This window comes from Drosophila subpulchrella, unplaced genomic scaffold (assembly GCF_014743375.2).
Source record: "Drosophila subpulchrella strain 33 F10 #4 breed RU33 unplaced genomic scaffold, RU_Dsub_v1.1 Primary Assembly Seq354, whole genome shotgun sequence".
Lineage (NCBI taxonomy): Eukaryota > Metazoa > Arthropoda > Insecta > Diptera > Drosophilidae > Drosophila > Drosophila subpulchrella.
The window spans coordinates 744,573-770,579 of record NW_023665577.1 but is presented as its reverse complement, the minus strand read 5'-3'; the positions used below and the strand labels follow the sequence as shown (position 1 = coordinate 770,579).

At 39.7% G+C, this 26,007-nt stretch overlaps 2 protein-coding genes across 6 annotated transcripts in view; both read left to right on the top strand.

The window, feature by feature from the left end:
* Positions 1–26,007, top strand: part of LOC119561072 (homeotic protein antennapedia) — a 116,110-nt gene that overhangs the window by 31,576 nt on the left and 58,527 nt on the right. For 4 of the 5 annotated variants that reach the window (XM_037874928.1, XM_037874927.1, XM_037874926.1 and 1 more), the window contains exon 2: positions 919–1,010. The exons of the other annotated variant lie outside the window; for it this stretch is intronic. The gene's annotated coding sequence lies outside the window, so the exon portion shown is untranslated. The remainder of the gene's footprint in view (positions 1–918; positions 1,011–26,007) is intronic. 5 annotated transcript variants of the gene reach the window in all.
* On the top strand, positions 16,381–16,476 carry LOC119561073. The gene has a single exon (XM_037874929.1). It carries the CDS (start codon positions 16,381–16,383, stop codon positions 16,474–16,476), a length of 96 nt encoding a protein of 31 aa, XP_037730857.1.

Here is a 26,007-nt window from a genome sequence, read left to right as displayed (position 1 = left end):
TAATGACATTTGGCGCAAATGAATGAGAAGCGGGCTCAAATATCCGCTCCTCCCCCTTTTCTCAGTCGCTTACCGCAAAAGGATATGACAGCAGCTCCGGAGTCAAGCCTGAATCTGTGAGTCTGTGAACCTGGAACCCAAACTTAAACTTTAACTGAAACTGAACCTGACAGTCTGCCACTTGGTCTTTGGCTCTTTTAGCCATGGCCAGCTTCCTTGTTGTTCTGGGTACTTTGGCACCTTGGCTGTAAGTGATCTTTTTGCTGCCGATCGTTCCTTTTTTCTGGGTTCCGTATGCGAGCCGACTTGGTGACATTAAAAGGTGGGAAAATGTCAAAAAATGGCCATGGAGCGTAAGATACTTTTGTCTTTGAGTTGCTGTTCGTAATAATTGCTGTGGGATAGATAATTCCCAAAAGTCTACAAACAAAATCTTACCAATTCATTCTTAAGTGATTATGGCCAAGTACCCGATAAAACGTTCGGTTTTTGAAAAGTTTTTATTTAAATTACTCATGCGATATGTAGCCAGTACATAGAAATACCAAACAAATTTTTATTGAACTGAAAAATAGCATAAATAACAACGAGAAATTTAATTACAAGATACCTAAATAAATATGAACTATTAATGATAAAAAACCCTTATTATTTATATTAATATTTTGTCTTGTGATGTTTTTAATCGTGGCAATGTGCTCTAAATGGTATTTTTATAAAAGTGTATACCTTTCTTACAATTTAAATTATATAAAAACGTATTTGCATTAAAAGTTCACATATTTTCCCACAACTCACAATTTTACATGAGAGCTTCAGCCACCCGCCAATGGATGGCGCCAGCCAAAACGCGAGGCGTTAATTTTCCTGGGAAACAATTTGAACAACAATTTAAATGGCTTTTTCCCTCCTTTGCAGTGCAATTTTGGATTAACCCAGCTGTAAATGGTCAACAATCGCGGACTACTTATATGGATTACGGGGATTTAGCTGCGCATTCGTCGAAAAAGGTAGGCCCCAAATTGAATCAATTTTCGCTACACAAATGTTTAACCCGCGACACTCGGGGCGCTCGCTATTAATCCTAAGTGCTTCCTGTGATTTTATGCAAATCGAACATATCGCCGGGCAACGAGGAAAAAGAAAAGAACGAGGCCGCAATTCAATGTACAAATGACAGTTGGCTGTGACACAAAACAGCGACTTAAGGAAGATGTTAAGCGTTCTGCAAGTTGCATGCCAACATCTGCGGCAACAACAATTTTCCCTGGACAAAAGACATTTTCATTTATTCATTGATAATGCTTTAAGAACTACAGAAAAAAAAGACTAACAACGACAAAGCGCAGCCAGAAGAAGAAGAGAGAAACATGCGACAAAACAACATAATTTAAATTTTGCGCATGCATCAGGTTTTTTCTCCATCCCCGAAATAAAAAACGAGGGAAAAAAACCTGGGCAACATGTTGCCGCAACACGCCAAGAAACCCAGCAACAACCTCCATCCTTTATTTTTGGCTGTTTTATTCCTTTTTTATGGCCGTAATCCGGTAGCTGTTGCTTTTCTTGCCCCTTTGTTGTTGCTGCCTTCGATTTGCTTTGAATGAAAATGAAATTATCGCATTATTAACTATGAGGAAGGATGCTCCGGCTGGCGAAAAGCGAAGCAGCGCAGAACCCGCAGACAGGGCTAACAAGATGGTCTAAAAGAGAGGCCGGGACACCCCGAACTCCCCATTTGTGGGCCCGCCATACCGCATACTTAACAATAAAATGAATTGTTAATTCCCTTGCACTTTTTCCGCCGATTTTTTCCCTTTTGCTGTTCTGCTGGACTCGGCCCAAAAAGAAATCTTGGCTTGCAGAGAATACTCTGCCTGCCCTCGCCGATGTAATGCTCAAGTGCCTTTCTTTTATCTGCGCCACAATCGCCCAGTTGGCTGAGCATCGGGATGGGTACAGTGGGCGTGGCTAGGAATTCTGTGGATATAATTTTGATTAAAATAAATACTTTGGTTCGATTTGGAATTTTTAGTAACACTATTAGGAATATAAAATCCTTAGTTCATATAACTAAAAATATATTTTCCTTATATAAAATTTATAAATGTCTGCCTTCGAATTTAGATATCAATTCAAAGGCAGATATTTATTAATTTTATATACACTTTTAATTAATTCAAAGATATTTTAAACTGTTTTAAATACTCTTTCTACATATTTATTCTTATTACAACTTGTATTACGTCAATAAGTTCTTACAATTATATGTACATGAAAAAGGTTTTCCAAAGTTACAAGTTTATAATTTACCCATCAATGAAAAACAGGGGAATAGGGATGAAACATATCGATTTAGAAAGGCAGCTTTTGAAATTAGCAGCTTGTGAAAAATATAAGTTTTTTAAGACTATACCTCTTTGTCTGTGCTTTTAAATAAATAGATTTCTTGGCATACAAATAATTAAATAAATTTTAAATTATAACGCTAGTTTTTCCAATTCAGCCCACTGTTTAGACCAACTCCACTGCCTAGCCGTTCTTCCCAGTTTAGCAGTGCTTTAAAGCAAAATACCGAACTTGTTCTTACTTTTTCGAATGTCCAACGAGCAGAGACCAAAGCAAACCAAAGAACGAACCGAACAATTGTTTGCGCGCCAATTGTCTCCGTCCCGAGGTCCCACTGTCCCATCTCACTGGTTTTGGGTTTGGGTTTGGGTTCGGGTTTGCTTTTGGTCCCACAATGGAACGGACCCGAGACTTTGGGGCCTTGGCAAATGTCTTCTTCCACAGAATTTGAAACGGAAACATCGAACACTTTGTTTTGGTTCTTGTTTCACATTTTACTTGTTTTTCCTTACCAGTCGTTTTTTGCTCGCTGTTTCTGCCAGTTTATTTTTTTCCGCTGCTGTCTTTTTTTGTGAAACTCCGTTTGGCGTTTGTAAGCGCGCGCATGCGTAAGTCTCTCAGGTTGGGTCAGTCACGCAATGGGCCGCGACTCTGGGAGCTGCGAGCTGGGATCTGGGATTTGGATTGGGAACAGAACCGAACGCAGCACGTAACTGCAGCGACTTTAGTCAAAATTAACAAGCTTCAAAACACAATTTCCAGCGCATGCAAATTCGTTGTCAAAATAAAATAAAATAAGAGCAGTGAAATCGAAACAGAAACTGATAGCACACAGGGAAAAAATATTGACTTAAATGTTTATTACTATCTATTTTATTCAAAATGTAATTACAGCTATTAGAAATTTAAAAAAAAGTGTGACCTTGCTCTTTAAAAACAGGTTAAAAATAAGTGTGAACTTGCTCTTGCTCTTATGGCGTTTATTTATGTTAGATGAGTTCTTTAAAACGGTTGGTTTGGTAAATCACTATTAAAGTTGGATTGGAGGGCCTTTTTTTCTGTGCACATCTGGGCCTGCTGAAAAGGCGTTCGGAGGGGCAACTCCAGTTAAGCGATAAATGAGTTACTGACGTCCGAGCATGTGCATGTCCAGTATCAGGCTCCGTTCGAGACTCCTTCTTGGCCAGCCGAGTGTCTTGCTTCAGGCCAAAAAGCAGGTGCTACATCCAAGGAGAAACCACCAACACCCTCCCCCGCCACTTAACCCCCTTAACCCACTGAACCCCCGCTGTAGCAACATTTCAACAGCCTTCAAAAAGCATTTCCAGACATTCTCATATGTAAATTTATGCACTAAGCGGACCACTTTTTTCCTGGGAGAGGGGGCGGCGAGGTGGGCGGCGGGTGGAAGCGGTGGGGGCGTCACCTCGGGCACAACACGTAGTCGTAGAAGAAGAAGAGGCTGTGGAGCTGCAGAGCAAAAATTGATATATGCCCGGGTTATGGTAAAAATCAACTAATTGATCTGCGGCTAACATGATTTTTATCTTTTGAGAACTTAATTATTTTCTGTTTCTGTTTCGCCAGCCGTGCGAGTTGGGACTTCCAATTGGAAATCGATACGGGACTGGGGCTATATACATATGCACATATATCGATATCTTAACCAACTGACAGGGGACAGAAACACCAACAGAAACTGAGATACTGGAGCGGATGCGTAGGAATGCGAAGGTCTTCGTTATGGATTTCGGTTTTAGAGGTTTCTCGGATTGGTTTTGACTTGGCATGGCTTGAAGGGTTTTCTGAAATTAGGATTAGTTGTGATTCTAACATTATTAGTTGAACATTTTTTGTTTGTTAAAATATTTTTGTTTTAAGTACTAAGTACTAAGTACGTCACAAAATTACTGTTTTTGATTATATTAGATTTTTGTTTTCAATTTAAGACTTATAAGAATTTAAATTAAAATCAAAAATATCCCAAATCTATAGAGAGGTGGTCTCTTTAAATGCTAAAAACCTTTTAGGATTATAATTATTTGTTGCTACGATTAAGAAAGATAAACTTTCTAAAGAATTGTTTTTTTTTATATTTTTAATTTAAAAGGACGTTGTTAAAAATAATACTTACGTAAAGCTAAATTTGGATTTTATAAACATAGATCTTATATTAAACCTGAAGATATCCAAACCATTCTTTGTTTTTCTTGAATTTTTTTCTTTAACCCATACATTTTTTACAGTGTTGCGAATATAATTGGACTGTTGGCCCAACCCCGTTACTATTGTTTGGCCAAAAGCGATTACCTTGAAGGGTGTCAAACGTGCGAATGGGCTAAAGACAAAAATAACCAAAGCCAAATCTAATTCTTGTCGGTTGCCTTAAATGATCGAAAGTTTTATGTTGCGTGCCACAAATACGGCAGCGGAGAATTTATGTTAATATCGGCTTAATAAACTCGATCAATATGCGAGTCAGCCGAGGGCAGTAATCGGTATCGTTCGATTTGGCAATGGAATTAAATTTCGATTAAAAATAAGAAAAAAAAACAAAAGCAAATGCAAAATAATATTCCGGACTGGAAGGCAAAGACATTTCCAGTCGGTGCTTTTGCCATCTCTTAGCTTCCAGTGAGAGGGGCTATAATTTTGGCGCCAAACTGCTGCAACAGCTGTGCGCTGTTCTTAAGAGAAAAACAGGATAAGAGAGGATTCTCTTCCCTATTTTAAAAGAGGGTTGCCACGCTCTTTTAGCCTCAGATTCGATTCCTCTCTGGTTCTGCCATTTGGCAACCGCCACTCGAATTCTTCACTCTTCACTTTGAACTCCGCTCCGCAATGGTTGAAATCGAGGATTTTTGGAAATTGCCGACGGCAAATCATGGCCGCCTTTCCGTTCCATTGCTCTCTATTGTTGTTGTTTGCTGGTGTGTTGTGTGCCTCTGTGTGTGTGCTTGTGTGTGTGTTCCTCCCTTTTTTTTGGGGTTTTTGCAAATTGATTCGCGCGGCCATTATTCATCTTTTCCTTTGAAAAACAATTAAAGGTCGATAAAAGCTTTCAAGTTCATCGGTGTCATTACTTATTTACTGCCTTTTAAGTTCATTTCGATTTTCTTTCGCATTTTGTATAGTTTTTGTTTGACGGAAAGGCATTTTATAAACACGCCGACGGCAAAACAAAAAAATATTCCTGCAAAATATGTTTAATTTAATGTTAATGCTTATGTTTATATTTTAAAATGAGTGAATATTGTACGATAGGCAGAAGAATCAAAAAATGTGTTCTTATGTTTAAAGCTAGCTGAAAAATAAAAATGCGTTTAATATTTAATTAATACAAATAGACCATTTTGTTCTAATAATAACAACAGCAGAAAATATAACAATTATCACAAGTTTCCTAAAAAAAAATGTATATAATCTAATCTAAAACCAAAATTTAAAATATTGCTAAATTAAAAACACGCAGTCGAAGGCCCCGCAGCTATCACTACAACTCCCTATGTTAGTTTTAGTTTTGTAAACTTTACTAACATCTTTAATAAATAAATAAATAAATAGATATTTGTTATTACATAAATTTGAAAATGGCAATTAAAAAATCATTAAATTATTATGACTTTATTAGCGAAAATATGTAATAGGACCAAAAAAATAGTTTTTTTTTTAAATGGTCCAACGTATGATTAACTTTGGAAGAAGTTTATTCCATTTGAATGTACTTCAATCAATTACAAACTAGTAATGATTACTATATGAAATGTATAATTATCGTGGTTATATTAATGTTAAAGTATAATCTTTACAAAATTTGTTTTGTAAATGGTCTATTTAAACGTTTGTTTGTTGTTGGAAAGATTTTTTCATTGCTCAATTATTTATTTAAAGCGTTTATTTGTTGTGATAGAGATTATATTATTACTCTTTTATTTATCGTAAAAACGTTATTTGATGTGTATGGAGGTTATTTCAATTTAGCTTTAAAAATATTCTGTGCCCATTGACCTTTAGAAAACGTAAAGTTTTTATTTATATTTAAATACTTCCATGTACGCCACATTCATTTTCCCCAGTCAGACTCATTAAGCAGCCTTTCATTTGGCTTTCAATCGATTCTCACATCAATTTAATGCACACCCTCGGACGCCAAGTTCCCCCAATTGCCAAATATTGTTCTTGCGCTTCTTTAATTCAACTTTAGCTGGCTTTGGTTTTCGTAGCTGTCTTCTCGGGTCTTTCTTTTCTTCTTTTTTTTTGATGGAATTGGCACTTAAGTTACTCAAGTGGAAAAAAGTTTTTGTTTTTCGTTTACTCGATATAACTATACAAAAAAGAGGACCAAAAACAAACACAGATGGGGGAGAACTCCCTCGGACCCGCTCTTCCATTGGCGCTATCTCTTTCTCTGGCCTGTCAGCTGGATTTCTTCATGGGGGTTATACTTATAGATGTGTGTTCGTGTACATCCCTCTCTGGGACTATTTTAGCCTGCAAAACTTTTGCCGTCTCTGTTGTTCAATTTTTTTTTGTATTTTCGCTTGCTTCTTATATCCAATTCAATTGAAGGCTGACAGCGGCAAAAATTTTCATTATGAAATTGGATCGTTGTCAATTTGGTTGTGAAAAAAGCGGTTCTGTAGAAGGGGTGGTTCGGAAGATAGAAAAACTCCCCGGGCCTTGGGTTATTATGGTTATTACTTTGCTAGCCTGAAAATTTGCCGCGCGGACAGTTAGCACCTGTTAGGCCTACAACTTTTTTATGGCCGTTCCCTTCCTCCTCCTTTTTGTTACCTGTTTATCGCTGCATCTTAACAAATCGCTGTTCACCTTGAAGACGGTTCGAAAGTAAAGTGAAAAGACTAGAGCGAAAAAAGAGCAGAGGAATACCAAAATTCCACTGTGCATCGCCTCCTTCTTGTGCTTCAGTTCATAAATTAGAGTTGGCTTCCCTCTTCTTTTTTTGCCTTTCTGGGGGGCTTTTAGGGGGATTTTCAGGGGGACTTTCAGGGGTCTTCAGTTAGCCAGTGATGTGATAATTGCGGCTTGGCTCAGCTTGGCTTACTTTGTTCGCCATTTAATTGTTAGTAATTTGTGCTTCGCGTTCGCCGCTTTCCTCCCCCGGTTTTCCACTTAGTTTTCCCTTTTCATTTGCCAGTCATTTATTCATTTATGCAAGCCGGGCTTTTTCTCCTTCGGTTTCTCTTGGCGAAATTGTTCAACAAATTCTCGCTGGCACGCATTGCTGGCTTCGGATGCCCTTTAATCCATTGTTATTATTATTGCCGGGTTTTCCTCTCTCTGGTCTGGTTTTTCGTTCCATTTGCCGGGTGGCAATTGCAATGAATGTTGTTATTCTGGCTTCACTTGCACCTTTACGCTTCGTAGTTTGTGTCTAAGCTTTGACGTGCACTTCCTTTTCATGTTAACAGAAGCGTGACAACCACAAAAATAACGAATGACCGGCCCAGAAGCTGTTTTACCAGAAACTCAGTTAGGTTAAGCAAAATGGTAGAAAGGTGTTCAAATTTGGTAGAAGGGAATGTGGGAAAAAATTCACTAGTTTTATAAATTATTTGGTATATTATAATAACCATTAACGAAAAGCGCACTTAAGCATTAAGCAAAATGAATAATTTTAAAGCAACTAATAAATACTTTAACAAAAAATTATATTATATAAATAAAACATAAACCAATAAATAAAATAATTGAACGAACATACGAACCGAAAATTAAATTATAAATTCAAAACGGATTTTTAGATTAATTTAAATTGACTTTTGTTTTGTTTAAGCTTCTTTGATGATAATAATTATAAAGGTGTTAAGCAAATTGTTTTCGAATAAATGCTTAGTTATGAAAATCCATAAAATATGAACTGAATAATATCTAAATGTAATGAATTCAAAGAGAATTTTTATTTTAATAGACACAATCTTGTATAACAGGATGGACTATCTAGTTTTAATCCAGGAATCTTCAAGATACAACATCTGAGAAACCACTGTACTCAAAGAAGTCCTAAAAAAGAGTAGCGTTCTTCAGTGCGAAATTCCCTTGTCGCTTGTTCCAAGAATAAAAAAACATAGCCCCCAAAAAACAGAAGTCGAAGAAACTGAACCGAAATTGTTACCAAGAACATTTAAAGAACCTCGGAGACCGCAAAAGAAGAACTTTGACATTTTTCTTTTTGTGATCAACGTCTGCGCTCTCTTTCACTCATCCCCAGTAAGCCGCCCCCTCTGGAAACCCCTTTTCCCCTCCGCCCCTGCCATTGTGTTGAACGTTTTCATGTTTTTGAGCGCAAAAACTTTTTTGGGATTATTTTTGTGCGACTTTTCGGGCATGTGAAGTTGACTTTTTGACTTTTTCGGTAGAATAACATGGACTTTTGTTTCATCCCCGCTCCTCCGATTTCTTTTGCACTTTTATTCGTGTGTGCTTGCGACTTTATTCATAGTTTTGTGGAGCTTTGGGTTGTCACCTTTTTATATTTTCTCCTTTTTTGGTCGGTTTTTGCATGTGTCACAAAACTGAAACAGCGACTGCGGAAATAGAAATTGTTTTCTAGGCGGGTAACAAGTTTGACCTTCACACTCTGATGAGATGCCACGCCCACTATTCGGAACAGACCTGAGTCACATATGCCGCCCCTTGGTATTTGTGTTTTGACGATGCCCCATAAATCAAAGTCGCAAAACTACAGAAACAGAAAAGTGTCAGGCTCTTGCAAATTACTTGGAAGTTGACATCGCATAGCCGTTGCCCCAAAAATATATCTTTTTTTTGGACCGGCCTCTGGGAATTGCTTAGCATATAAACACAGAGTACGCACTAGCGCACTTTCCATCTCTTTCCCTCATTCGCTGTCTCGCTCGCACAAAGCAGCGGCTTAGCAAAGTGGAGCAACATGTGTGGGTGTCTTTCAGTGGCGGGAAAATGAGGGATATGTAAACAGTAGGCATTCGATATAAGCAATTTATAATGAATTTCAAAATATAAAAAAATTGGTTCTCCTTTAGGTTCACAGAGAAAATTCTGACAATCTTATGTGAGCTGAAAATGTTCTTAAAAATCGTTTGACATATTTGAAATTGAAAATATTTTTATTTTTCTCGAATCAAGTTAAATTGGCATTAACAACAAATAAACTATTAGTGCAGTCAATAATAATCTCAATTTTGCTTTTGTCATCACCATTTTGTTCTAATATTGAGAACTTTGATACCAAAATGTACCTACACGGTTTTAAGAACGAATAGTCTCAATTCAAGAACAACGTACTTGAATATTTCTCTCTGCCTTTGAAAGCCCAAACGTTCTTTAAAACGTTCCCAGTAATTTCAAACGAAGGACTATCGATGTAAAACAATGTTAAAAAATATATATTTTTTGCAGCATTTCTTCGACAGCATTTAATTGTATCATGCCTGGACTTTAAAATATGGTCTTCTATATCATCTCCTTCCCACCGATCATCCCACTCCCCCTTTTCAAATCTATATGGGGAATTATATTCGGTATCAGCAAAGTTTTCAGAATAATAATGTCAACACAAAACCCCAAACTTTAGCATTAATATCGAGGGCAGCAATCCGAACGCTCAGCAGGCGGAAAATTACGCTAATCAGTCGCTCCACTGGCGATTAGCGAATACAAAACGAGAGCCAACGATAAATAAATAAATCAAATTCACAACAAACAATAGGAGGAATAGAACCAGAAGGAGGAGCAGCAGTTGAAGGGGCTCAAAGGAAGAGGGCAAAGTTTGCCAAGTGATTTGGATAAGTTCGATATTGCGTAGGCAAGTCTATAAACTTGCGGGGGGAAATCATCGGGGGAACGAGGGGTTCCGAAAGACTGGCCAACAAATATTTTGACATTTTTCCAGCAGCAACCATAAATCACTCAGCGAGCGAGCAAGCGAGAGAGGCAACGGAGAACAACTGACATGATTTCTTTGCTCTGGACTCATAATTAGAAAATTAGTTCAAGTAACTTCAGTGGTGACGGAAAATGTGGGAGGGAGGTTAAATTCTTACTTTCTGTGGGTTAAAGTTCTAGTCGGATTACCGAGCATTAGATAGCCAGTTCTAAGTTGTTAAAAATTATTGCATACTTTCTGGTGACCACTTGTGAATAAAACGGAAAATACCACTAAAATCTTTCTAATTAACAACATATTGTACCCATCGATATGAAACTTGGGATGTGTGTGGATGGGATATAATTAAATTTAATATAATCCTTATAAATGTGTTAAAACCAAAAATAAGAAATAAAATAAGATTATGAAATATTACGTTTCAGAAGAGTTTTTGGCTTCAATACATATATGATTAACCATGCAAATATGACGTATCCACCCCAATCTTTTAGGATCACAACGATCCTTGATTTATCTCTGTATATATCCTTCCATCTCCCAGGATATTTCCGTATCTCTCTTCGTTCCTTCTGCGGATTGTCAAGTGCTAAGTGCTCGAGAGTGGCGAGCTGCGCGTCACCGGAGCAACTCGAGCACTTTGACAGACTATTATGCGAGAAAGGTTTCTTTCACTTTCCATGGCCGTGGAGTAGTGCGGAGAATCGGGGAAGTCGGGAGCTCGGGAACCCGAGAACCGGAGAAACCAGACGTGAGAAGCGGAGGAGCGAAAGATGTTCGAGTCGCTGCGGAACTGTCATTTCCGTTTTACTTGTAAAATGAACATGGAAGTATTCGAGGCAGCCGACAAAGTGGCAGCAGTAGCCATAGCCATCGCTGTAGCTATAGCTATGGCCATGCTTATAGGAACCGTAGCGGGCGGAACGGAAAGGAGCAGCTGACGCTGACTTGTTATATACTAAACTGCCCGAGGGGCGGGCATTGGGAACTGGGAAGTGGGAAGTGGGGATTGGGAAGCGGATGGCGGTAAGCGGAAGGATGAACCGGGCCAGCCAGACAGACAGAAAGAGACGGGGACAGGCGGACGGACGGTCGGGTGGTCGGGCGGAGAGCGAGGGAGACAGACAGAGGGGGCGGACGGACAATTGCGTTTAACGTTTTTCGCAAAAACTTTTCGCTTCGCTTTCGTTGTATATTCTGCGCCAAAGGAAATTGCCGGCGAGTCACAGACGGAACGGAGGCAGTGTTGTTAACAATAAATAACGAAATAAAGCCAAATCAAATAAATCTATTAAAAATCATTTAAGATCAGAGATATATGATATTAAAATTTGTTTATGAAATTGAACAAAATATTTCTTCATTGGTCCTTGCGCATAAAAGTCTGCATATACAGTCTTGAAAATACTTATCTTTTCAAAATATTCAATATAATATAATATAACCTTACATTTTTTTATGAAATTGTAAACAAGTACGAGAACAAATTATTTCTACATTGGTCCTTGAGCATAAAAGTCTGCATATACAATATAACATAATCAACAACATAATCAATATAACATAATATAATCTATCATTTCCCATTACAATTCCCTTCCAAGTCTTTTCTTTTATATTTTAATCAAGATACTGTCTCTAAGTTTGTGAAATCCCCTACAGAGATTATATTAAAACTATATAACAGAGATTTAATAAAAGATAGGAAAGGAAAGATAGGATAGGTTAGGTTAATATTATGAGTCTTACACTTTCTTAAGCTTTACAAAAGCTTTAAAGCACCCGTGAAGTACTTTAATATATCCCAAAGTGGCCAGAAATTAGCCAACTTGGCAGCTCTCGAAGGTGGGGGGGCCTTGGCAACTGAGGGAGGGGCTGAGGTGGAGCGGGTGGGTGGTTCGGGGCAACAACGCAACCAAGCATTTCGCACTGTTCCCGCTCCGAAGGTAACAACGCAAGAAAATGCCAGGCAACAAGACAAGCAGAACTGACGTAAAAAGATTTTTGTGTTTCCCCCCGGACGGGCTACACCCCTCCGTTGCCCCTGACCCCCACTTGATGGGGTGGCGTCTGGCCGGATTGAAGCCTCATCATGTAGCTTTCGCCCTCAACGATAAACGCGAGTGCGATCTTTAAACGCTGTCCAAACGCCGCGAAGTCCATTACGAAAATTCGGAGGAGGGAGGGCATTTCAACGCGTGCGACTTTAGATTGGAAAAAGTTGCAAGTGAAATGGGGAAAATTTTAATTAAATGGTTTCAGGACCAACAAAATCCTCGATTTTCCATTCCCCTAAAGTTTGGACTTTGTGAATAACATAACCACTTTATTTAATATTCAAAGCATTTATTTTGCCCTTCATTTAAGTTTAATTTTGCTTTCAAAGCATCACCGCAAATTGTCCTAGTTTCAGTGACACCTTAAACAACAAAATTCCAATAAAATCTTCAGCTTTCCTACGCAAGTAGTTAAATGTAGTTACCAAAATTCAACTTTAAAGTTTTCCTGTTTCCGAAATTTGACATCCACACCCCCAACAAAAATTGTAAAATGTTAAATTTTTTCCACTTACAATGCAGAATTTCTCGGGCTAAAGGAAAACTATTAGGCGATGGAGGGAAAATTTTAATGAAAAATCTTTTGGCCGGCATGCAAAAGCCACTTGAAAGGGCAATCCCTGCCCCTTTCCCGCCCACTCGCCCCCTCACTTTCTCGGTGGGCCAGCTCTCTCTTTCGGTGACATGAATGCTGACAACGTGTCTTAGTTTGCACAAAACGAGCTCAAGAGATGCAGTCAACACACACAGACACAGGGGTTTTCCATTACCAGGACATAGACGCCTGTTGTTGACTCCTTTCTGCCAGTGTGTGTGTCTGTTTTCCCGGCCTGTCATGTTAAAGGAATTTTAATTTAATTACAAGCCATGACTGAAGGCGAAATCTGGAGGGATCCGTATTCATATTTTCAATTCACAAAATAAATATGCACGTTAATAGATTAGCCTGCCAAAGATGCAAAATTGCAAAACAAGAAAAAATTATGTGAACTTAGATTTATGTTTTCATAATCACATCTAAAATCAACATTCATTTCCCGCATGTGGATATTCACCATCAATTGATAATACTTACAGTGCATCCGAAATTTCCCCCCGCCATTTGTTGATAATCAATAATAAAAATCAAGTCCGCATAAATCATTTCCTCCTGTCTAGCTAGATGCCTATCGCACTTGTCTGGGAAATAAGGAAAACTTCGGCAAGCCCCTTCCAAAAATGAATTTTCAATTTTCATAATTTTAGGCTGAGAGAATTGCGCCGTCGGCGTTGACACGCCAAAATCAATATCTACGAAAATTCCTTGCAGGCTGTTTTGCCACAGGTATTTTTTCCACAGTTCAAATGCTTTGTCATATCAACAGACGCCTGCCCCCCGAAAATGTTACCCCCATTCGGGGACTCCACACATTTTGTGGCAAGGCCGCACGTTCGTGCGTTCGTGCCAAAAAATAATTTCCTACTCGCCAGACGCAGTGGTAAGTAAGGAAAGATCGCAGAGGAGGGAAAGCAGGACGGCAGCATCCGAGGGGCAACTTGAGCGCACTTATTGTTATCAACGGCTGAAATATGGCATTTTAATTTTATTAGCTGCCTTTACATGCAGCACACTCCCAAGCCAAATAAATGTGCAGATGATGATGGCCATGGTGACGATGACAATCTCCGAGCGCGACAATGGGATCAAATGGGTTTTTAAAGGCACTTGAGATTGCCCACAGGAAGCCATCGTTAGGAAACAGTTTTCATTTAATAGCGATTCCACTGAATATCACTATAATAATGATTAGAAAACACTTCACATATTTTTTAAGGTTTCATTCAAATATGATTGATTAAAAGTTATTTAAATGAAATATATAAAAATCAGTAAATTCTTTTTTATACCCTTGCAGAGGGTATAATTTTCACACAGGCATTTCCAACCCAAAACAAGGAAGAACGCTATAGTCGAGTACCTCGACTATCAGATACCCGTTACTCAGCTAAAGGGACCAAAGGGAAATGGAGATATGCAAGCAGCAAAGCGAGATTGAAATGCGCCACCTATCGGCGGTAGACAGATTTAAGCGTTATGGGCGTTATAGTGGGCGTGCCAAATTTTTTTTTTTGGTCAATCGATAGGTATTGACGAGACCAATACAGGTCAGTTAAAATTTTGTATCTAGCATGAAAATTGTGGGCGCCACAGGCTTGGGCGGTTTATGGGCGTTAGAGTGGGCGTGGCTTATTTGCGTAACAAACTTGCGCTGCGCACAAGGCTACGGAATCTAAATCTGAGATCCCAATTCTCTATCCTTAATAGTTTCCGAGATATCCACGTTCATATTTACGATTTTTTGAAGTTTGTGGGCGTAAAAGTGGGCGTGGCAAACTTTTTTTTATCAATCGATAGGTATTGATGAGAACAATACATTTCAGTTAAAATTTTTATTCTAGCATCAAAACTGTAGGAGCCACAGTTTTGGGCGGTTTGTGGGCGTTAGAGTGGGCGGGGCACTCTACTGAAACAAACTTGCGCTGCGTAAGAAGCTCAGGAATCTGCACGCCAAATCTCAGTAGCCTAGCTACAGACAGACGGACAGACGGACAGACGGACATGGCTAGATCGACTCGGCTAGTGATACTTTATGGGGTCGGTAACGCTTCCTTCTGCCTGTTACATACTTTCCGACAAATCTAGTATACCCTTTTACTCTACGAGTAACTGGTATAAATACATATACACACTGAGAATTATGACGTTCTAATCTGCGTTTAGAATATTCTTATAAATATAACAAAATTTTTGAAGATGAAAATGTTTTCATTGTGCTTGAATCAAGATGAATTGGCGGTACTTACATTGTATATTTCAACAACTAAACTATTAGACCAGTAGTGTAAACTTATTAAAAAGTTGTTAAACAAACTCAATTAAACTTTTCTCTTCTGAGCATTTCGATCTAGTATTAAGATAAGATTAAGATAGTATTACATTATACCAAAATTTACTTACACGGCTTTAAATAACGAATGTTCTCACACATGTACTTGAATATTTCTCTCTGTTTATTCTTGATTAGCATCTCTTGACTGTCCGTTTGTCCGTCCGTTTTTACAAGAGCTAGTCTCTCAAATATGTTTGAAGCTTGCAGTTTTTCAAATATTAAGATGATATATCATATATATAGATGAAATATTAAAAAAAATATTATATTAAATGGTATTAGTTTTTATGATAATTTCCCAAAACTTTCCCACTCGAATCCCCATTGGTTTCCATAGTACGGGTTGTTATTGTTCTGGTTTTGATTGTTTTTTGCTTTTCTCGGATCCCTCCACTTTTCGACAGCAGGGAGATTGTTGAGGATGGTGGCATTTTGTAGGGGGTGTTCGTTGCAGAGAGAAAGTGAGACAGAGAGTTTCCCCACAAACTGCGCATGCCGAGAATCTCTAAGAGAATTGGGATTGGTTTAACATGGAAGGGGGGCTATCAAAGAGCCATAAAGTTATAGTGGCCACGGCAATGAAGTCATTTACCCAAAGTTTATTGCTAGTTGAAAATTGCGTTATTATTATGTGGCCACTCCGGCTCTCTGTCTCACTCTCTTGACCCCGGGGGCCGTTCTCTTAAGTATAATAATTTATTACGCCTTGATTTGACCCCACTTCCCCGCCCTCTTGTTGTCATTTCGGGGCTTTTGTTAAGCATTTTCGAGTGCCAGCCAAAACGCTCCCAAATAGGAGGAAGAAGCCGTTGGAGGAGAGCGGAAAATGGGGAAAATACGGAAAATACTTTTGTATTTTGGCTCCTAAGGCGGCCAGCAAAACTGGAGGCATCTCTAGTTGGCAATTTCGCAGCGTCGAGTCGAGAGAGATTCGAGCGCAATAATTTTCCGGAGAAAAACGTGGCCAGAAAAAGCGATAAAGTATCTCCCCGTACAGTTTTTCCGTCGGCAAATGAGTTTTGGCCATCGCGAAAATTAGCATAAACAGAGTGTCCGATTGATTTTAGCCAAATGTGCGGCTGACACGGCCAATGGATCTGAGTCCTTTCCCGCCCTCCTCCGCGTCTTCACCCCCCTCCGGCCGTATCGAGCGAACATGTGCCCCATAACTCCCGTTGAGCTACTGTCCACGATAATCCTCGAAAAGCGAAAACTACGGCCCCCGACGAAGCGGAAAAAGTATCGCAAATAGCCGAAAACTGAACTCAGTTCCTTCTCTTTCCCCCAACTCGTCCATTTTCCGGAGGTTTCAGTTCGACGGAAAGTATCGCTCAATCCACTGCAGGTAAAAAGCCGATTTGAGTTCTTCAGTTTCGTTTCTTGTTTATTTTACTTTTTAGGTCTATTAAAAGTTCTAGAAAGTTTCGAAACAGCTGCTGGGCCAAAAGTTTTTTCCCGCTTAGCAAGTGTAGAAAATGCTTTGTATAAATAATTTCTATGACTGCATACCAGTTTGGTTTTGTTTTCCCGTTGGGGTCAGAGTGCATTATTTTGATGAGCTTCCCGGAGAAAGTGGTTTTGGGGGAACTGGCGATCGGAATTATTATCATGGGCGCTATTTCTTTTTGCTTTTTAATGGTTAAAAATACTTGGCCTTTGAGGAATTGACTATGGAATTGAATTATTATGGGCGTTATTTCTTGGAATGTAAACTTTGTTTAAAATTATATGGTACTTGAACTATTAACAATTGGTTTTTAATGGTCTAAAATATTTCGAGCACTCACTATTCCAAGAAAATATATTAAGCTAACAAATAATATATCATTTAATATATTTGCCTGGTATGCTAAATTTTCTTTTCTTATTTTCCATTCACTTTCTCGCTTTCGCCGAGCTATTTTCAGAACTATTTTCCATTGAGCGTCTTGCACAGCTGAAATCTGTTCAATTTACCACAAATATTCCTTGGGTTGGCAATATAGGAATACCTGGCCTCCGTTTTCCGCTTTCCGCTCCCCTGTCCCGATTTCCCTTGCGTTTTTTTCCGTGGCGCCCCGCATGTCACCGAAAAAAAGAAAATGTAATGCATTTCCACCGCTGCTGCCACATTGAAAATGGAATTGAGCAATGCAACAACAATGAAATGTGTGTAACGCATGAGATGAAATGAAATGCAACACGCGCTGAGGGCAAAAAAAAAGATTGGACAAAAACGAGAATTGAAAATCAGGCGAGCGAAAAGCGAAAAAAGGAAGCAAAACAGCAGACCGGGAAAAAAGAATTTTAAACATGGCGCGAACATAATGTCCTGTGTCCTTGCCCGTCTTCCCTCTCTTTCCTTGCGAATTTCCCTCCAGTTGTTGTTGGGAAAATCGAACATTGATTTATGGCGTGTGCGAATGTCGGGGAGGCAAAAAAAAAACGTATAAAATGTATGGATATATAGGGGGAAAAGGGGCTGACAACGATGATGCTGATGAGCTGGAATTGTTTTTGATATGTCCCGGGCAGGGAAAGAGGGATAGAGGGAGAGGCAAGACGAGCCAGAGGGAGACGGACATAGAGACAGATGCAGGTCGGTTACATGAGCACATATCGTACATTTACAGGAACGATTCTCGGGGTCCCTCATTGCCTCGATTATTATTATTATTTGTGACAAACGGAGAGAAGACGTCTTCCCTCTCCCTCCATCGGATGTCTCCCTCTCCCTCTCGCTCCCACCGTCCTGCTCCCTCATTTCGCATTCATCGATGTTGCATTTACAACAAGAGCAGCCGCAAAACAACAATAAGAGGGAGAAAAAATTGCAAATGCAATTCGTAACGCATAAATTTAAAAAACACAAAAATGAGACAGTGGCGGGGGAAACGGGGGCCCAGCGAACGCGTGTCACATGTCGATTTTCGATTGTTCGCAAATTAATATATAAAACACAACGATGCGGTCTGGCTTTTCTGCGGTTCCTCCGCCCTTCCACATATCCCCAGAATTTACATTTCCCCCCTCAGCGCATTTACATGTTACAATTGCGGATATTGAAAATGTATCGATTTGTTAGCTGAGTCTGAAATTGTCAGGAGCTTCATTTTTAATAACAATTTTAATTCGGAGGAGGGAAAAGAATTATATCTGAGCCAATTAAACAGAGGTTAAGCTTAACGATAAACTGATAAATCAATGTGAGATTGTAAATGTACCTAAAATAATGTAGCTAATGAAATCTAGTTGAACATAAATATTTATTATGATTCGGCTTGCAATATGGAACTTTAATTTTATTTTCCTACTCTCACAAACCTTCCTGGAAACCCCGTTCGAAAAGAATTTATCCCCGGTAATTGAGCGAATTCTCAACAAATCAACTCCATCTACCACTCTATTTCGAACTCCCCAACCCGCCTCCGTAGATCCCTGTCTCCACACTAAATCTATCTAACTAAATCTAAACTCGTTTGGGTCTGCCATTGCCGACGGCCAAACACGCGCTGGTAATTGCAGCAATTGGCGCTCATTTCTCTGTCATAAATATCTTTTTGGCCAGCTCCAGACTGGCGCAAATTATCGCATCATGCATGGCCGTCGTTCGAGAGGGGGCGGCATAAATTGTAAATCACCTTCACACCAAAGACGGGCGGAAAACCGATTTTCCAACACTGCCCCCAAGGTCAGAGAGTTTGCACTAGAAAAGCGAGTTAATAAATTACGTGTAAAACAACGTGTGAACTAACATAAATAATTTTCGTTGAGCCCACTCCGGCGCATTTCCCAGTCACTCCTAGGAACAATCGATTAAGCGTAGATAAAAATCAATTTGCGGCAATAATAAATTGCTCAACTACCAGGAGCATAAGCCGCAGCTCTCCACTCCGCCTGTTGCAGCAATTTAGCTTCATTTTGCCAGACTCTCAGCAGTCCCTCGAACAAATTGGCCCGCAAGGTGAACCCAGGGTAAAGTAAAAATAAATAAAATAAGCCAAAATCTGCGAGAAGAGCCAGGCCGAGGCAGGGAAAAAATTTACAAACATTGTAATCACGGGTTAAATATCGCCGAAGCCAGGGCCAGCTGCTCGCTGTGCAGAGCCATCTTAACCCCGAAAGTATCTTAAGTTGAGAATCTTCCACCTTCATGGAGTAGTTGCGGTCGAGGACCGCGGAGAGGGTCGTGGATTAATCACCGCGGGCAGGGCAAGCCCCAGACTCCAAGGCTCTTCGGACTCGGACTCGGACTCCCACTCCAACCTCATCCGCAACTGCAGCTGGAAGTCTTCGGGTGAAGCGCAGTCCCATCCACTTGCCCAGTGCTCGCCGAGATCACGATTCACAACTTAATCCCAACCAGCTAGCTCAGCCGGTTTCCCTTGCCCTCCTTTGGCACTCAAAAAAATCTGTTGTAAAATATTAAATGTGAAATGTATTATGTATTTGTGAAGTATTAATCGACCACCACCAATACCTAAAATCTTTTTTTGCTACTCACAAATATGATCTGAAAATTTGTCTTTTGAAAATACTTTAAATAAAATAATATTTGTACATACATTTAAAACGAAATCATCTATATGTGATGTAATCCATTTATAAGAAGTGCCCAAAATATTAGATAAGCTTGGCAATAATTTCATCATTGATAAAATAATAAGTAAGAATTAAAAAATTGTAATGAACCTTATATATTTTTTAAAAAAATAATAAAAATGAGTAAATTTTTTTTTTAGTTTTTTTTTTTCGGTGCTTATCATCTTTCAGCCACAAACTGCAGCTTCATCTAGAAAGGTGCAGCATCGTTTGTCCATTTGTTTCTGATGCTTTTGTTGCGTTTTGTATTTTGTTCATTTCACATTTTTATTTAACATCCGCAAATCGTCTGCCGCCCTCTCTTATTTTTTTCCGCTCCGACCACGCCCCCCACTTCGTGGAGGCCAGGCAATGGCAAAAAAGTTGCCAACTGATTCATCGAATCCGAAACAAAATGAATTCATTTGTGAGCGCACAGAGCCGTCGGGCAAGGAGGGGCACTGGGCTTTCTGGGGGGAGGGCTGAGCGGCCTTTTCTAATTGAAGTGTTTGTCTAGACCCCGGAGCGGTGAATGTTGCAAGTGATTAGCAAATGGAAGGCAGAGTAGATGGTCCGAACCCAGAGGTTGGCTTGTTAAACGATCCGAAACGGAAGATGAGTGCACTGTAGGGATCCCAATACCGTGGAGGCTTATGATTTTATCCACACCGATTTTTTATTTTCTGATTTAAAGGTACTGAATTTAATAAAATTTAGTTTTTTGAAGAAAATTAATGTTATAGTTCAGTAAATTCAGAGCCAACAAACATTCAATACTTTAAGGGAAAGTTATCCAAAACATGATCATTAATTAAATCTCCTTATGATAAATGTAATCAAAGGGATTTTTTTTTTAAATATATACATTTGTATATATATGTCTTAAACCAATACTTTAATGCTGTTTATAACCATTAAATTTGGTAATTTATAAAAACAGCTGCAATGCATCCCTTTTTTAGTAGACAAAGTTAAATATTTTTAACGCCGTTTCAAAACTGGCTTTTTAACGTTCGACAAACGGCAGTCAGAAGCGGAAAACCACCCAGAAAAAACATCAGCTCGTCGTGCACTTTTATCAGAGGGTAATAATTCATTACACACTTTTTCGCCTCCTTTTCCCCACCCTTTTCCTTGGACCATCAGCTGGCATCGGAAGTGCTGCATTTACCACAATCGACGGCCATTTTCCCCATGCTCCTGGGAGTGGAAAATGGAAAGGGGAAACGGGATCGGTCAGTTAGCGAGAAAACAGTCGGAAAAGCTAGCCGGCAAGAGGTAGAAGTCCAGCTGATAAGACATACGCACCTAGGAAAAAGGAAGAAAAACAAGAAAAAAGGATAAGCGCGGATAAGCCACTCAATTAACTAATTGTCCTCAAATGATATTCATTAGAGGAAAAGCCCCGGGTCAGCGGGGACTTTTGGGGGGAGGAAAACCAGCCTGATGGATAAGATTTCAGTTATCGTAGGACCAAAAAAAAGAGGTCCGAGCGGGACCATAAATCAATGTAACTGTCAACGTCAACGGCGTCAATAGTTAAGTGCGAGGGAGACAGCACGAGTGACGGAAACCACCCCCGAACAAATGCCACGCCCCCAACCCCAAAGGACGAAATCCGGAGGGCTGATGAGGGAAGTTGGCTTTTTGCATTACAACTAGATGATGTCAGCAAATATGAAATGGCTAAATTGTTTCAAAGTGTCAAAGGAGAATACGCAACACACATATATAAATATAATGTCCTTATGAGTACTTGCACATCCTTTGGCCCAGGCCAAACAGGATATTACAAGCAGCTTGTGGGGAAATTAGATCTTCACAACTGCCTTGTAGCCACAGAATCTTTCACACAATTTTCCCAAGCAGCAGAAGGGAATTGAAAAGAGGAAAGGGGGGGGGGGAGCAGGAGATTGGGTAGCCATGTATGTCAAAGGTCCCACGAGGGCATTGGTGGCGCCACTAAAATACATGTTGCACTTAATTGGAATGATTTCGTCTGTGAAATATGACTTCTCGATGGGTCCCCCGATTTTGAAAGGGGAGAATCCATATCTGGTTATGGTTAGGGCAAATTTGGAATTCCATATTTGGGGATGAAAATGTTTAGTTTCGATGTGGTTTAATAGGATAAATTAAACAAAGTCTTTGTAAGTTTCTTGTAATTATTTTTGCTCAAAGATAAATACTGAATTAAATACAAAACAAACCATTATCAACTGACCACCAAGTTCCTAACTAACTTAATACAAATAAAATTAGTTTTAAATTATAACATGTAAAGATATTACGCACCCACTTCATTGCATATTTATTGAAGTTATCGCACAATCTTCTTTTAGTCCAACCATATCATTACAATTACCTCCACTTTTAACACAAAAAAACCCACTCCATCCATCATATGCACTCTTTATCGCCCACTCTCAATATGATCTCTCAGTTATGCATCTAACAAATTGAACTAATTTCCTATGCTCACCTCTTTGTCATTGCAGGTAAACACGCAAACACTTTTCAACCCGCCAAGAGACAGGGACAGACTGTGCTGCGATGCCACCTCTGTCTGCCCCACCAAGTAAGGCATTTGTGGGAGAGGGGTCTGCGAGGGGGATTCTGCGATGGGATGGGTAGCTGAATGGGATACATTTCAAATACCTTAAATGCGCAGGCAGCATTCCAGCAGTGGCTATATCTGATTTCTGTCAACATTAAAATTGCAGACCTGACAATGCAACGGACAAAAGAACCGAGCCGAACCAAAGCGAACTGAACCGAACTAAGTAACCCACAGATAGAGTGACAGGATACAGAATAATGTGGGGAACCAATGGGTTTTCTCGGGGAGAGGACACGAAGGTTTGGCCAATTGGCCAAGTGTACTCCTAGGCGATAACACAATGGCTAAAACGCCCCAAACTGGTTGGTTGGGGATCCCAGTGAGTGGCAACAGAGATTATAAATTGAAATTGAGTTCATAAAACACGAATCAGCAAAACGTTTAACATCTTTATTTCTGCGAAATGGCAGAGACACAAACCGACAAACCGACGTCTCGAAGGCAATCGCAATCGCATTGCCAATGGTATTGGCATTGGCATTGGCTTTGGCACTGGCAGCCACAGATGGAACTGAGACCCGGACCAAGGTGCGATTTCCTCGACTGCTCCTCGAGTGCAATCAAACAAGCGCTAGTCAATTGCAGCCATGTCGATTCCTTCTCCGGGCCAGCACCCAGCGTTGAACATCCAGCATCCAGACCATCATCTCCCAGGCAGGCAGCCTGCCAACTCAGTCTGGCCAAGAGACTCGATTCTCGACTCTCGACTCTCGGCCAATACCAAGACCAGCAAATAGACAGACAGATGTACGCGAGTGCGAGCAGCCAAGCTGCCAAAGTGCTGGAGGACCATCGTGCTGAAGAGATGGCCTTACCATGGGCCAGGCAGATGCAATTTCGAATTAAAATGTATCTGAGAGATGTAGGCACTTAAACTGAGAGTCAGTTCTGAGAAAGGCACAGTTCTTAAATTGTATTTTAAAGATATTAACCTAAAAGTAATGAATAGTTTAAAGATATCAAATAAAAATAACTAATTTTTTCATTATGGATCATTGTCCATACTTGTGTGTATAACCTTAAAGGTATTCTGAGTAAGGGGAAGCTTACTAATGAACTACATGGAACATGTCCCAACTTTGTAGACTTATTAAAGCCAACTGATATTCAAAATACCTAAAAAAGGTATAACATTACTACTAAAAACCAAAACATAACTAAGGACCAACAAATTCGAAAGATATAGTTTCATGATTTCTTACTGTCTAAAAACTTTTTTACAAAATTTTGAGATATTTTTGAGACCAAAATTCCTAATGAGTCCCACTGTTGGGAGCTTTTTTTTGGATGCTGTGTGAGCATCTTGAATGCGGAATGTGCACGCGTTGAATTTCTTGTAGACGTGCGATAAAAATTTGCGACATTGCAACAGTTTGGCGAACGTGCGAGCCCGTCGAAGGTGATGCCGCCCCCTTGGCCCCCCTCTCGGCATACCCCTGCCTTATTGGCAGCTCTTAGCATAAAGCCGCTGCAGGGCCAAAAAGCAGATGACACTACCCGATACTCCTAATCTGCGTGAATAAAAATGTAAATGAATTGAAGATTGCCCCGGACCGCATTTATGAGCTATGACCACTTAAGGGGGCCGGGAGGGGGGGAGTGGAGGACAAAACGTGGACACAAGTGACAAGTGCGATTAGGTCGGGCTATGGGTGCATTTTTTTCGGTTTTAATAAGCCGCGACAGGCAGGTGATCAGCGCTAAAACAGTGCGGTACGTCACACAAATGGTGAGTGAACCTCTTGGTCTTTACCCCGAAAACCAGTCCAATCTGAAGGAGTACTCCCGGTATAACATCCCATGCCTTCCAGAGTCGGGCAAACCTAACGGAGCTGAGCCGCCGAATCGGGTTGAAGGCTCAGATCCAGACCCGGCACAAACATGTTTTCACTTCCCGGACGAAAGCTTACCAAAATGAGAAAATAAAGGGGAAAAAACACACATGGCAATCTAAATACCACCAGATGGGCTCAGAGGCGCCGACAAGTGGGGCCTATGGATTCTTTTTTTATAATAATAGATAACCTTAAATTATTATTAGAGTTCTACCAAAGATAATATAGATTATTATATCATAGTCTTTGGTTCTACTATATACTTTCGAAATGGAGAATCTGAGAAAACTCTCTTTCATACAATAGGCTCTTAAGAAGAAGGCGACATTGAATGTATTCTTCTATGCTTTTCAAGAAAATATATTATTATTGAATTATCTTTGTTCCAAAATTATAAGATTTTATTAAAAAGCAAAAGAAGTTTAATAGTCCTCGTGACTTTGAAATTTGTATGACAAATAATTACTTTTTAGAATAATTTGTAAAAAGTAATAAATGTTTGAAAAAATCTTGTTTTTTTACTATACATGATACGTCTGATAATTGGATGGTAATGTTAAAATACTTTTAATTTAATTCTGCTTAAATTCGAATAATTTTTTTCCGTCCATCCCCCTTTTGGTCCGACCCTGCACGACCATCTAAGACTGCCATTTCATGATGGCTTCGTTGCTAAAGTGTTTGTCGATAAACCAAGGCGAAGGTGACGGGGAAAAATAAGGTGAGGGAGGCGGGAGGTGTGCGATTGACCAAGGCGCATATAATAAAAATTAAATCGCACAATATAAAAACGCTCACCTTAGAGTGGAGGAAAACAGGGGCTGAGAGGAGGGTCCTTAAGCGAAGACGGGTCGAAATGAAAACGTAAGCGGAAAAATCGAGTCACGAACATTGAAATATGTGTTGTCCACGGCCCCAGAGAGCTGATGAGGATGTGGATGTGGATGTGGATGCGGAGGACATGGACATGGCATCGACTGATAAATGCGTGGAAAATGCAACAGCTGCCAGAGCTGGATAAGAACGCTCCGCACCAGCAGGCAGTCGGCAGGAGTTGTGGATGCGCCTGTGGAAGTGGCAGTGGAGTAAGAAGGAAAAGTGGCCGAGGAAGATTTTCCAGAGGAGGTTTAGTAGCTGAGGCAGCCGCGGCTCTGTTGGTAAACAAATCATTTGAAAGGATTTTCACACACAATCCATCTTCGTTGGACCGCTGACTGAGCCACACTGAGATCTGTCTCAATCGGTGCACTGTTAAAAAGTATCTGAGCTTTTGAAATAATTTTATTTATATTAAATCTTGAGATGAACAATAATAACAACATTAAACCAAATTTATCAAATCAGGATACATTTTTAAAGGAAATTAATTTAATGTAAAAACAAATACCCACTTATTTATAGAAATATTTTTTCTAGAGCGATATTTTATTACAAATCTTATTTTACATAACCTCTGACTTATTTTTAAGTACACAGATTTTCCTGGACTTAAGACGATATTTCTCAAAGTGCAGCTCAGCCATTCTCTTACACTCTCTTTCAATCCCTTTTGAGAGACAGGCAACCTGTTTGTTCGCATGCACAAAGGATCAACTCCTTTGGAGGCGAAAGTGTTTAGGACAAAAGGCCAATTCGGATTAGAGGCAGTACAAAAAAGAGAAAGTTGCCATTGTCATTTGGGATTTTCGCAAAATATCAATAGGCAAAACATTGACTCGCCAAGAGAAAAGAACTTATGCAATCGCTTCGCTGCAGTTACAGTTTCACA